The 13,567-nt window shown below is 37.4% G+C and overlaps 2 protein-coding genes across 2 annotated transcripts; both read right to left on the bottom strand.

Moving 5' to 3' along the window:
- Positions 1-1,500: 1,500 nt before the first annotated feature.
- On the bottom strand, positions 1,501-2,551 carry PPBP (pro-platelet basic protein). Its single transcript, XM_001155921.6, has 3 exons — positions 2,314-2,551; positions 1,874-2,009; positions 1,501-1,731 (listed from the first exon to the last, which is right to left on the bottom strand). The coding sequence occupies exons 1-3, from the start codon at positions 2,459-2,461 to the stop codon at positions 1,629-1,631; spliced, it is 387 nt and encodes a 128-aa protein (XP_001155921.1). The 5' UTR covers positions 2,462-2,551; the 3' UTR covers positions 1,501-1,628.
- Positions 2,552-9,997: 7,446 nt separating this feature from the next.
- On the bottom strand, positions 9,998-13,082 carry CXCL5 (C-X-C motif chemokine ligand 5). The gene is made up of 4 exons (XM_001155862.6): positions 12,823-13,082; positions 12,556-12,688; positions 12,362-12,445; positions 9,998-12,003 (listed from the first exon to the last, which is right to left on the bottom strand). Exons 1-4 carry the CDS (start codon positions 12,929-12,931, stop codon positions 11,985-11,987), a joined length of 345 nt encoding a protein of 114 aa, XP_001155862.1. The 5' UTR covers positions 12,932-13,082; the 3' UTR covers positions 9,998-11,984.
- Between the last annotated feature and the right edge of the window lie 485 nt (positions 13,083-13,567).

Genomic DNA, 13,567 nt, shown 5'->3' with positions numbered 1-13,567 from the left:
AAGTTTCAGTGGGAAACCACTAAACATAATGAGTGAGATGCCTGATACCCTATAATTATTATAGTCTGTACAGTATGCTTTTTATGTATCAAGTTGTATTATGTGTGTGAATAATACTATGTTATATGTAATGTAATCTCTTCATTAGAGAAAGAAGAGTTGAGGAAAGCACTGTGGTGTGGTGGTTAAGAGCACAATTTGAAATTCCCACTCTGTTACCTACTTAGTTATCTGAAAGTGGGCAAGTATTTTAAACTCTATAAACTTGATTTTTCTCTTCTGTAACACTGGGGAGGATAATAATAATCATAAGAAATAATTACTAACATTTATATGTGGCTTATTTATGACACACATTATTTTAAATACCTTAAATTTATTGACTCTTTTAATCCTTCCATAAACTCTGTGAGGGAGGCAATATTATCCCCATTTTAGGGATGAAGAAACTAAGGTACAGAGAAATTAAGCAACATGACCTGATATACACAGCTAACAAGTGGCAGAGCCAGGTTACCTCATTATTCAAACTCCAGAGGATGTTCTTTTAACCAGATCATATCTATCTTTTAAAAAATTGTTTAGTTCATGCATGCAAAACACTTAGTATTCCTGGCATATTAAAATGATTAATAAATTGGAACTATTATCATACTACATTAAGAATGACACCGATCATCAATTTAGTATCTTTTGTTGGTCATACTGTGAAATACCAAGTATACAAAAAAGAGAGGAAAATTAAACCTTTTTTTCCCCAACAATCCTGTTAAAATTAATAATAGATGACAACAAGTCAATAGCAAATTTTTATTTCATGTGAATATTTTTGTAAGAATAGTGTGGGTATAAATTTTAGGGTTTAAAAAATGAATGAAAGTTCTGTTGATGAAAAAAGTAGAATTTAGAATTAGGAGTCTAGTAAGGTTGAAGTCCTATATTGTACTTATTTATAAGGCTTATTCTAATGATAGAATTATAACTATGTAGATATATTAATTCATTTTCATCATCTATTTTTGTTCTACTAGTGGCAAATATATTCACTTTAAACCAGCTAACCACAGTTTATAAGACATATTCACCAATTTATTATTTTAGTGTTTGATGGCTAAAATAAACATCAGAATAAACTTTCAGGGAGTATTTTAAAAAAGACATCCTAGGACTAAGACACTGAAAGACTCTATTAAGTTCCTAAATATATTAACAAAAATGTATTAAGCAAGTATTCTCTGTTGGGCTCCAAGTAATTCCTATTATCATTGACCATTATGAAATCTAATAATACCCATGAGTATGTCTAATAACCATAAAGTAGACAAGGAAAAATCGACCAAGTTGTGTTAGAATAGAAATTTTTAAAGAAAAAACATGCAAAGTACAGTCCAATGTTTAGCTAAGAATTAGAGGGTTGAAACCAGGCTTATTTATTTTCATCTTCTTTCTGCCATCTTTTAACCAACCTTCTCAGAATAAAATGTGATTTTTGAGACAGAATGAAACACATATCCAAATTTTAATACGGTAAGAATAGGTATCCTGAATAAATGAGAACTCTAGAAAATCAAGGTTTCAAAATTCTACCCTTCCTGGGAGTTAAAGAAATTTGGCAGAAACAGCACAAATTAATCAGCAGATTCATCACCTGCCAATTTTTTCTGTACAATTTTCTTGATTCTGGGAGCATCTGGGTCCAGGCAGATTTTCCTCCCATCCTTCAGTGTGGCTCTGCAAGAGAGAACAGGGTTATCTGTGGGTGTCCTGATCTGAATATCAGAACTAATCCATGAGACTGGAGGAAACGAGTGCCTATGCGGATGGAGGTAGAGGGTTTCTCTGATAAGGCAACAGCACAGAAACAGCAACTTACATCACTTCGACTTGGTTGCAATGGGTTCCTTTCCCGATCACTTCCAAACTTTGGATGTTTTTGGGATGAATTCCAGAGGTTGTCTTTATACACATGCAGCGGAGTTCAGCATACAAGTCACTGTCTAAACTTTCCTCTAGGGTAGAAAATGTGACCTATTGGTGGTCATGAATATTTTCCTCAGGTCTCTTTATTTGCAGATTGAGGGTAATTGTACCTCTCTCATAAAGCCATTGTGAATATGATCTGTAACGCTTTAGTAAAGTGCCCAGCAGATTGCCCAGCACACAAGAAGTGAGAAGTGACCCCCCTGTGTGCCTCCTCCAATTGGAGTTGTTGGTATAATGGCCCTCTCCAGCCCCAGAGGCACCAAGCTAGTCTCTACCCCAGAGACAGGTGTAGCAGAAGCAGCAACAAGTGCAGGGAAGCAGGGCCTCTACCTTTGCCTTTTGCCAAGTTTCTCTTAGTTTGTCCTTTGGTGGAGGAAGCCAGAGCAGTCAGCAGCAACGACAGAAGCAGCAGCACCTGCAAGGCATGAAGTGGTCTCGCACTGTTACAGGAAGGGGTGGTATCAACTCTGAGGCTCATGGCGGAGAAGTCTGAGCTAGAGTTGTTTCCAGAACCAGAAGACCTCTGAGTGAGGGTGAGTTGCTGCCTACAAGTCTGCAGATAAGTGGCTTCTCATGCCCTGAAGATGTCATTTATATGCTCTCTCTCAAAGCCAGTAAGAAGGAAGAGGTAGGAAAGGAGGAAGTGAGGGTATGTGGTGATACACACATAAGCATTTGAAGCTGTGCCCAACCCAGAGAAAGACCAGACAGGTCAAATTCCTACTAACTTGCTTAATGTGCATTACTTCACATTCCCGCTCTCCCTTTCTCAATACTTATCTTCCTTACACCTGTGTAAGAACTCCGTTCAGGAAGGTAAGAACTAGACTGAAATACTACATGCATTTTCTTTGTATGATTTATAACAATACGCCCTGCCTTTCCTATGCTGCAGTTTTAGGCTTAATAGAAACTTTAGGAGCACCTGAAGGCACAAACATGTGGCCCTTGAAAGAGGAAGTTATCTTTCCTTGTTAGTGCCAAAGAAAGCAAATGTTCTTTTCATGGATGTTGATAAATATTGGGATTGGTTTGGAGCATGTAAGTAAAATAAGAGCCAATTACCGTCAAAGGTTGTCTTTGGATTTTAGCTTATTGGATTCTTTCTGCCTTCAATCTATATTATCTTTTGTAATTTCATCTAGAAACTACAAATGAAACTCATCCTCCTTTACATTACAAAAGAAGCTACTTGTTTCTACCACCTAAGAATACCTAAAAAGTAGGACCCAGCATATTTATTTTTCTTTTTATTTTTAATTTAGCAGAAAAATTATATAATTTATTGCAAAAGATTCGTATGCTGCAGATGTCTTTGAAATAAAACACAAATTTCTCTTCATCATTTCTCCACATTCCTACTATTCAGTGGTAAACACTGGTAACAATTTAGCATTAGTTTTCAATTCTGTCTGCACTTATATGCACACATGTATATATATACAGTGAGACACCATTAAGACATAGAGGTACACATATACATAGAAGTATTGTATATGGATCACTATACAGCTGACTTTTATCCTTCAAAAATATGTGTTCCTTATCTTTTCAGGTCATCTTAATGTAGTTTTCCCCCATTCTTCTTAATGACCATGTGACGTCCTATGGTAAGAACAATAGTTACTCAACCTTGCCTTGTTGGTGCCCTTCAGGGTGTTTCCAATTTTGCACTATTAGAAATTGTGCAAGAAATGTCCTTACCAAGGAAAATATTTGTTCCTGAATTCTCAGACCCAGATTAAAGGTTTTGGTCTGAAATGCTATGTCCCTACAAAGATAGAGAGGTGGACCTACACATTACATGTTGGCTTTATGTTATTTTCTGGTTCTCTGTCCCATCTGTAAGACTTCCTTCCTCAATTGAACCATGCACTTTTGTAGGGAGTGGCGTGTCCTGTGTTTGTTTGAATGTCTCATGTATCCTATAACATGTAGGATACTTCAGTATAAAGTAGATCTTAAATAATTAATAAATCAATGAATACATATCACATGAAAGCTTCCCTATCCTTTCTAATCACCTACAATTCCAGGCCAAACTCGACAGGACCCAAAGCAACTATGCTATTTAAATTGATTTGGAAGATTGTCAATAAAGAAGAGGCAGATGTAAGTGGCACTGGCAACAAGTTTTCTTCCTTTTACAACTATGTATAAGTCTCACAGAATATTATTTAAATTTTCCATATTCTTTTCTTACTTTTCATATCCTAAATTTTAGAAGAAATGCTTAAAATACTAAATGTTCAAAATTACTCTCTATCAAAAGGATGAATATAGTAATTTTTTAAATCATGTTTTTGTTTTCAAGCCAATTTTCCCTATTGTTTAATAGTTATCTACTATGTCTACTCAAGTTCTCAAGTCCTGTTTTTAAATGCGATAACCTACAGACCACATTTGACAGTTTACTTTAGAAGTAAGCAGACTTCCAAATTAACTCGCCCTGGAAAGGTTTCGTGACTTGATGGTGACATCCTATCTCTGAGTAAAGTATTTTATTACGAGTTCCTCAAATGATTGATGTACTAATTACTGTAGAACCTACTGACAGTAAATAGGACAATGATTTATTTCTAAGTTTAGCTGAAACAAAAAGTTTTATTGATTGTTTTGTATGTAGATATTTAGCCTGTATGCTGTAATCTGTAGCTAATGATTTTAACTTCGGTATTGTACCCTCCAATGAAAAAGAAGACAACTCTGGTATGAGGAGTTTTTCTGCCTTATTTTAAGCTTTTCTATTATATAAAGCCCTTGTAACTTGTGAAAGACTAGAATACCCCCAACTTTGCGGATGTGTCTTCCCAGGTCTATCTTCCCATTTGGCTTTCAATAAACATGTATAAAATTATTTCTGCCTCACTAGCCTTAGTTTCAGTTGATGAATGTATTTCTTATTTTTCTCCACCTTATTTATTGTTTTCTTTAAATTAGAGTTTAGCAGTAGAGCATATTTAATTGAAATGATTTTTCTCCCTGTCTCAACACAGAAATTTCTAGTCTTAAGCAAGCTTAAAGGAAGGGTGTAAGCTGAGAGTTCAGAGGCTTCTGAGAGTTGAGACGTGGAGTTAATTGCAGAGATAAGCTCAGCAGGACACAAAATGAGGGGAGCAGACTTCTTTCTCTTTCCTCCTGTGGGGTGACTTTATAGCTTTTCTTCATTGTTGAGATTGAGATATTGTGAATTTGCAAGTCATATACATTTTCATTCAAACATAAGATCAAAGCCATTTCCAGAACAAGATATAAAGGTTTTTTTTTTAAACACTATTCATAGTATATTTTGTTTTCTGTTCAACCCCAAAATACATTGCTGAAAATGTTTATTGGCTTCACTGGACACCTTTTTTTTCCCCTACTTAACATTATCCAGATTTCTTTCCTCGTTCATTAGTAAGATTTCCTAAAAGTTCCTAATCTTTTTAAGAAAACTGTATGAAAAGTTTTCTAAAGTAATGATGCTTTTGAGTGAGTTGATACCAGGAAAAAGGTAGGCTCTTTCCTACCAGGAAACCAACTAGTGGGTTAATACCAGGAAAGAGGTGACTCCAGTATCATGGAGTCATTGTCTTAATCAACAAATGTGGCTTGTCACGAAAGACACATCGTCGGCAAAATTCGTGAGGAAGTAGTAACAGATTTCTTGATTCATCAAAATTTCTTAAGGATATCAGTCAGCATTTGATATAAAACAATATTTTGCTAGTTTTTATTAACTCAAAAAATATTCATTAAGTATCAGTTGATTAAGCCTGAACTTCCTAACAGGTTTTACGAAGTTCTCTTTGCATGACTTGGTCATTTAATTATTTATTTTTTAAAAGTCAGGCCTAAAATATTTGTGGAAAGCAATGGGATATGAAAAATACTCTACTCTTGCTGCTATGATGACAACTGCTGCTGTTAATTGCTGTTACTGTCATTTGCATCATTCCCTTCCATTTCCACGTTGAGAAACACAGTACAGATGATGATAAACTGAGTGTACAAAACTGGTTAAAAGATGTTTTTAAATAACTTATTCAGTTAAAAGCATACTGTTATGCAAAATTATTGTTTAAATAAATGCTAGAATTAGAGAAGAGTTATTTTGTTCCTTGTTTTTAAAATAACTTGACAGCCTTTTTATTAATCTTACATTGTCATTGTGGGTTTGTGTATGTGTGTGTTGGGGGGTGCTAAGTTATTTTAGCTCTTTTTTCTTTAAGTCATCTTATAAATAGCAGAGTCATGAAGGAAGCAAGCCAATTATCTAAGACTCAAAGCACATTTTATGTTAGCTATTTTAAAAGAAAATATCTAGAGACATTGGAGGACCACCATCTATAAAATTAAGGCATAGATGACTTCTCTGCCTCACACAGAACATTTTTAACGCACATTTCCCAAATCCTTCTTTCAAGTATGAAGGAAATAGACTACCACAAGCAAATCAATCATAAAAGCAATTAGTACCAAAAATGCTAAGGATAGTACAATGTTGAGTCTGTTCATTAAAGTATCTTAATAAATTTAAAAGACTAGCCATCAAAAGTTTTTCTGTAAGGGCTGAAACCAAATGTGCTTACTGTATAACTGTGAGTTGACAAGAATTGTTCAGATGTGAATTGAGGTTTTACTGTCTACTGCCCAGAGGTGAAGCATGGGGTGAAAATGGGAGGAGAGTGGGGAGGGTGAAGGAGTTGAGGGGGAAGTATCTTTCTGGGCGCTATTATATACAATACTTCAAAGTTTTGCCGGACTCAGAATTTGTGTTTTAAATTATGTTGATTAATATCATTTGTTAAATCTCAAATATATGAAAGTTACCTAGTTTCCTTACATGCTCATTCATTAAGGAAATTCTAACATAATATTCTAGAGCCTGCAAGTTAACAAGTACCATTAATCCTCTTTTGTTGTGTAATAAGTCAACCTCATTGTTAGTGGCTTAAAATATTAATTTATTGTTTCTGATAATTCTGTATGTTAGCGTGAGTTTCTTCTGCTAAGCTCACTTGAGTGCAGTCAAGAGCAGCTGAAATGGCTGAAAATAAAGAGTGGGACAATAGGGTGACAATAGTCAACAATAACTTAATTGTACATTTTAAAATAACTCATAAAGAATGTAATTGGATTGTTCGTAACCCAAAGGGTAAATGCTTGAGGGGATGGATACCTAATTCTCAATATGCTTGTTTCACATTGCATGCCTGTATCAAAACAGCTCATGTACCCCATACATATATACAGCTACTATGTACCCACAACATTTTCTTAAGAATAAGAAAAATAATAAAATAATTTAAAACAACATTTTAATGGCTTAATTCACATGAGAGGTGGTTGGTGTTGGCTGCTGGTTGTGATTTCTACTGGGGCACCTGCGTTCCTCTCCTACTCTTTTAAATATAATTATTTAACTTCTCACTAATAAGCAGAAATGAGGAATGGCGGGAGAGAAGGAGAATAGGCAAGGGAAGGGGAGGGAAGAGAAGAAGAAGGAAAAGGAGAGAAGGAAGAAAATAGAAAGGAAAAAACAGGCAAGTCATAGTCCCTTCCAACACCCTCCTCCTCTCATCCTTGTCTCCTCTAGTCTTCTCTTTTCTAGTTCTTCCCCTCACCTCTTCTCCCCTTTCTTCCACTCTTCTTACTGGAAAATATTTGTTCTGTGGGAAAACTGAGTATATTTGCAGCAGAAAACCTTAACTTAGACTGAAAGTTCCTCATCTTTATAATTTCCAGATCATAAGGATCCTACAAAGATAATAGGCATGTAACAGGATTATCGATTAATATCAATAAATTAATATTTGATTGATGAATACTTATACAAAGGAAAATACATCATATATTCTGATAGGTACTATGTAATTGACAGAAAATATACAGAGAGTATATTGTTTCCAGAGCTTCTTTAAAAGACTCTGGTGGCTTACGCCTGTAATACCAGCACTTTGGGAGGATGAGGCGGGCGGATCATGAGGTCAAGAGATCAAGACCATCCTGGCCAACATGGTGAAACCCCATCTCTGCTAAAACTACAAAAATATTAGCTGGGCGTGGTGGCACACACCTGTAGTCCCTGCTACTCTGGAGGCTGAGGCAAGAGAATCACTTGATCCTGGGAGGCAGAGGTTGCAGTGAGCCAAGATCATGCCACTGCACTCCAGCCTGGGCGACAGTGAGACTTGGTCTCAAAAAAAAAAAAAAAAGACTCATAGCATATTCTAATATATACAAGTACATGCCAATATAAACATGTATAATGTAATCCAACTGGAGTGTGAATGTATGTACATACATACTAATATGATTAATCTTCTTTCTTTCCTTTTCTTGTGTTTCATAAAAGAGCAATTTCATATAAATACCTATTCTTAGGTATTTATATAGTAAATTTGAGGGACAAAGGAAGTTGAAGTACTGATCAAGATTGGGATGAGACAGAACCTCATTTGTCATCTAGATAGGGAAATGTCAAGTATAACCTAAGAATATGTATTTAAATGAAATTGCTCTTTTAATTTTAGAGTGACAAGGGGACTTGTTTAGCCGAAATCACTTGCTTTTTGAATACCTAGTATGTGCTAGGCACTGTCCTAGGAAATCAGATGAAGTTGATAAGCATTGTCCCCGCCCTCACGAGGCTTACATGAAGCTAGAACAGAGAGACCTTAAACAGATGACAATAAACACACAGGCTCAATAAACTCTACAGTAACTTCGGTGAGAAAACTTCATGAAGGAAAAGTATAGAGCACTATGAGAGGGTATAAAAGGGTCCTCCTCAAAGGTAGGAGTAAGAGTTGGAGAGGTTTCCTCAAGAAAGTAAAAGGCAAGCTATTGCAGAAGGAAGGATGGTAGCTACCCTGGTAAAAGTGAGGGGAGGTATTGTAGATTGAGAGGATTGTGCATGCCAAACCTCTTGTCGGACTACTGCTAGACAAGGAGAAAAGAGGGTAAAAAAGTTATAATTCAGTTAAAACCGAGCAGGGTGGCTCATGCCTGTAATCCCAGCACTTTGGAGGCTGAGGCGGGCTGATGACCTGAGGTCAGGATTTCAAGACCACCCTGGCCAACATGGTGAAATCCCGTCTCTACAAAAATACAAAAACTAGCTGGGCATGCTGGTAGGTGCCTGTACTCCCAGGTACTCGGGAGGCTGAGGCGGGAGAGTCGCTTGAACCTGGGAGGCAGAGGTTGCAGTGAGCTGAGGTCATGCCATTGGAGTCCAGCCTGGGCAACAGAGCAAGACTCGGTCTCAAAAAAAAAAAAAGACATCTACCATGAGCCAGGTTATTGAATTTAGAACAGTATCTGACAGCCTGAAGATCAGGATAACTTGTTAATTCATTAATTCATGCATTAATGCTACATTGGGGATGCAGCGGTAGATATAATATGGTTAATGTTCTGGGGGAGCTAGAGTGGATGAAGAAACCTATACACAAATAAGAGCAATGCAGTGTTTTTGTTGTAATTCAGATAATGAGATGTCATGAGAACATCAAATCGGAAGCCATGAGCTCTGCCAAGGAGCTGGTATTACTTGAGCTGAGTTCTTAAGGATGAATAAGCCTCTTCTTATATGCAGGTAGTGGCCCTAGCAAATCCAAAGTCATGGGCCTAGGAAAGAACATGCCCAGTTAGGGAACTGAACACCTGACTATAGTGAATTTGAGGGACAAGGGAAGTTAAAGTGCTGATCAGGAGTGGGATGAGACAGAAAGAAGGTCATCTGTCATGCTTAGAAACCTTTATTTTATGTTTAGGAAACAATTTAGATAGGGAAGAATTTAGATAGGGAAATCTTTGTGTTTTCTAAAGACCCCAGAAGCCATTGGTGCTGTGAAGGAATAACTAGAAGGGAACTGAACTTGGAGAAAGGTTGAGCCAAGGAAATGGTATTGGGGAATGAGGGCCTTCTCTGTCAGTCAGAGAGGAGCGGAGTTAGTGTTTTAAATTACATAGAATTAAAGATAAGTAAAATGTATTGTAACTGTATAGGAAGGAGAAACAATATGAGTGAAGTTTAGAAATCTTTTAATGTTTATTCAAAGGACAAAATAAAGACTATGAACCAATGAGACACATAGTAAAAAAGTACAATTTTAATATAGTGAATGTAATACATATGTAATTACTCATAACAAAATGGTCAAAACCTTTAAAAGATACACAATAGGCATCTAAAAAGCTCAGCAATGCTAAATATATAATATATATTATATATAAATATATAATATATAAATACATACGTTTTTACCAAGAAATGTTTTATTTTTCTTGCAGTAGCTTTGTTAATTGCACAAAATTATGTTTTGTTTTTGCCATTTAAATATTATCACAGAATCCTATTCTGAAAGACAAACGTTCATTAAAAACAAAGCAAAAATAGAAATTCACAACCATTAATTACCTAGGTTTGTCATTTAAAGGTTTAAAGAAAAAAAGGGAGGAGCTTTCCTACAAGCCTTTTCACAAGTGTCACATTTTCTCTTTAAAACGGAAGGATTTCCAAACAAAGGTGAAATAGCTTAAACAGAAATATTTGTAAAAATAAACTACAGTATTATCAAGGATATTAAGACAACACTGACTAACCGGTTTCATTACCGCATCTTCCCCCACCCCCAACCCCAGTGTGTCCCACCAGGACTAGAACAGGCTTTACATTCAGACAGAAATGCTTCAAAATCCCAGTGAAATGAACTGTGCTAAAAACCTGACAGGCATCTTCCCTGCCCTCCCCGCTCCTGCTCGTCTTCTGCAATCCTCTAACCCAGGTTCTACTCTGTGAAAGGGGCCAAAGCTGTGAGTGGGGAGGGACCTTGCCCCAGCGTGGCCACCTTATATATAATTATATATTCTACCATAAATGCTGGCCTTCTGCAAATTATGATTTTGGAAAATCTAACCCAAACAGAGGGATAAAAAATTGACATCCCTTGGACAACTTCTCCTTGGTTTTTTTTTTGTTTTTTTTTTTTAACATTCCAAGCCCTCTCTGGTCCCCTATCCAAGGAGAAATGCTAGGGCCTCGAGGATGTCGCTATATATTTTTATAACTAAATGATAAATTTATATTCAAATTGTTTGAATGTTTCCAAAACTTTCAGAGTACAAGTCATTGTTAAGTTTGCCTTTACTTTAAAAACTAAAAGAATACATTTCTATATAAACTAGCAGTCAGGAATTTGCCTGTTTTCTAGCTTCTTCATCTATCTAAAATATATATTTAGTTACCAGAATTATGGTACTCCTAATAAAATAGTTAATAAATAGCATATAAAATCAAAGTTTAAAAGTAAATGATGGCAGTTTGCCATACTAAAAAGATAAAGAATGTCTAAAATTATAGGAAGATAAGATATTAGCCCTCATAGAACTTAAACTTTTAGAAATTCTGAATAAGGAAATATATTCTACATAGATAAGGTGTGAAACACTCAGCTTTCTAAAGTGAAATAATTAAATAGTATCCCACAATCAAGAGTAAGGAAATTCTCTAACATATTCCCCAAGAAACATTAAAATATTTCCTATTTCTTATAAAAGTGAAGATAACAGTGTATTTCCATCAACAGAATTCTTATGAAACATCATTTCCACATTAAATCCACAGCCTTCTCAGTTAATATCTTAAGGAATATTTCTTGGAAATATAATAGTCACCTACAATTCCAGACACTTTGAAAGATTAACAGCCAGTGATTCCTGGCTCACACTATAGTCAATTGCCAAAACTTCAATAGCATAGCAGATAAAATAACAGCAAATAGCAGAGGTACTATGCTGAACACTTCATTAGCTGAGCTGAAAGCTTAAGCGGCAAACATAGGTTTTCCTCACACTCTTCAAAGTGAGGAATCCAGGAAGAAAGCTAACTACTGGAAAAACAAATAAACAAACAACAACAAAATCTTTCCTTCTTGTCTTCCCTGGGTTCAGAGACCTCCAGAAAACTCTGCTGAAGACTGGGAAACTTTTCCATGCGTGCTCATTTCTCTTAATCAGTTTTCCTTGTTTCCACTGTTGAGAAAAATATTATATTAGTTTAACCATTTTTCACACTCCTTTCTACTCAACCCTGTTGTCAAAACTCAGCGTTTATAATGTTTGGTAAAAAAGGAGAGTACAAAAATCAATAAAAGCAATGGGTAAACAAAAAACATAACTTAGTGACAAGCTGTGTGTAATTGCTCAAGTAATTACATGTAAGATTGGTATATTTTCCCAGGACAATCCAGAAAAACTTTCCCAATTCAACAACCTTTTAATTCTAAACATGAAAAGTGTTACTTAAATCGTACAGAGAATAAAGACCTTGTGAAGTCTATGGTCTCCCTAGATGAGATTTAAAAACCACAAAGATCAAAGTGACAAGTACCTGTCCAAAATTTTCTGGATGACTTTCTTTAGAAAAGGGGCTTCTGGATCAAGACAAATTTCCTTCCCGTTCTTCAGGGAGGCTCTGAAGGAAAGAAAAAGAAGATACACTCATGAGATACCAAGGTTGAAGACCCAGGCTGCGGGATTTCCCTCTTGCCAAGGTCACAGTGGACACAGCAGCACAGAACTTACATCACTTCCACCTTAGAGCACTGTGGGCCTACGGCGAACACTTGCAGATTACTGATCATTTTGGGATGAACTCCCTGCGTGGTCTGTAAACAAACGCAACGCAGCTCTCTCAACACAGCAGCGGCAGGACCAGCTGGGGAAGAAAGAGAGACACCCTTTATAAGGCAGGTTGCTGGGAGAGTTCCCTGGAACGCAGCGACCCCGCAGAGGCTGGGATGCACCTCTGTGCCCGAGTGCGAGTGCGTCCCGCGCGCCATGCGCTCTCACCGCTGGCGATGGGCCCTGGCTGCGTCAGCAGCAGCAGCAGCACCAACAGCGCGCACAAGGAGCTCGAAGGACCGGGGACACGGGCCGCGCGGCTGGACAGGAGGCTCATAGTGGTCAAGAGAGCGCTGCGAGCGGTCGCGGGTTCCTGAACTGGGTGGAGGAGCGGAGATTGGAGGAGCGAAGATTGGAGGATCCGGAGCACTGTGGCTTCCTCGTGCCTTCTGCACTCCTTTTATCTACACTCATCTCTCCCCACTGACAGGAAACTCAAGCTTTGGGATGCTGGGGAAATTCCCTGAACTCATGGGGCAGTGTGGAAAGAAGAGGTTGGGGGAGGGGTCCAGACAATGGGAACTGGTGGGGAGGGTGGCCAGGAGGAGCTGCGTGCACCTCTACCGAGAGGGACGTTTTAACCCTGCTCCGCGGTGGAGGGAGCTGTGGCTCCAGCTAGAAGGGAGTAGCTATTCAGCAGGATTCAGCAGGGCCTCATGGCCTGGGCCAGAGCGGGCTAGGGATGCCGGCTTTTCTGAGGCACGCAGCCCTCTGGGAGATGCTCCTCCTCTCCTTCTAGAGAGAAAAGGTGGAACCAAAGTAACAGGAGCTTTGATTTGAGAAAAATTTCTGAAAGTCAATCCTTTCTAATTATTATTACTATTAATCAGGAAATGTTATTCATGTTTGAATTGCTATAAACTGAAAGTCCTTCCTGTCTTCCTTGCAGGCAGGTCATTCTAGGTTTCTTGAA

This window comes from Pan troglodytes, chromosome 3 (assembly GCF_028858775.2).
Source record: "Pan troglodytes isolate AG18354 chromosome 3, NHGRI_mPanTro3-v2.0_pri, whole genome shotgun sequence".
Classification (NCBI taxonomy): Eukaryota; Metazoa; Chordata; class Mammalia; order Primates; family Hominidae; genus Pan; species Pan troglodytes.
Note: the sequence above shows the minus strand (reverse complement) of the source record. Positions and strands in the feature narration are given on the sequence as shown.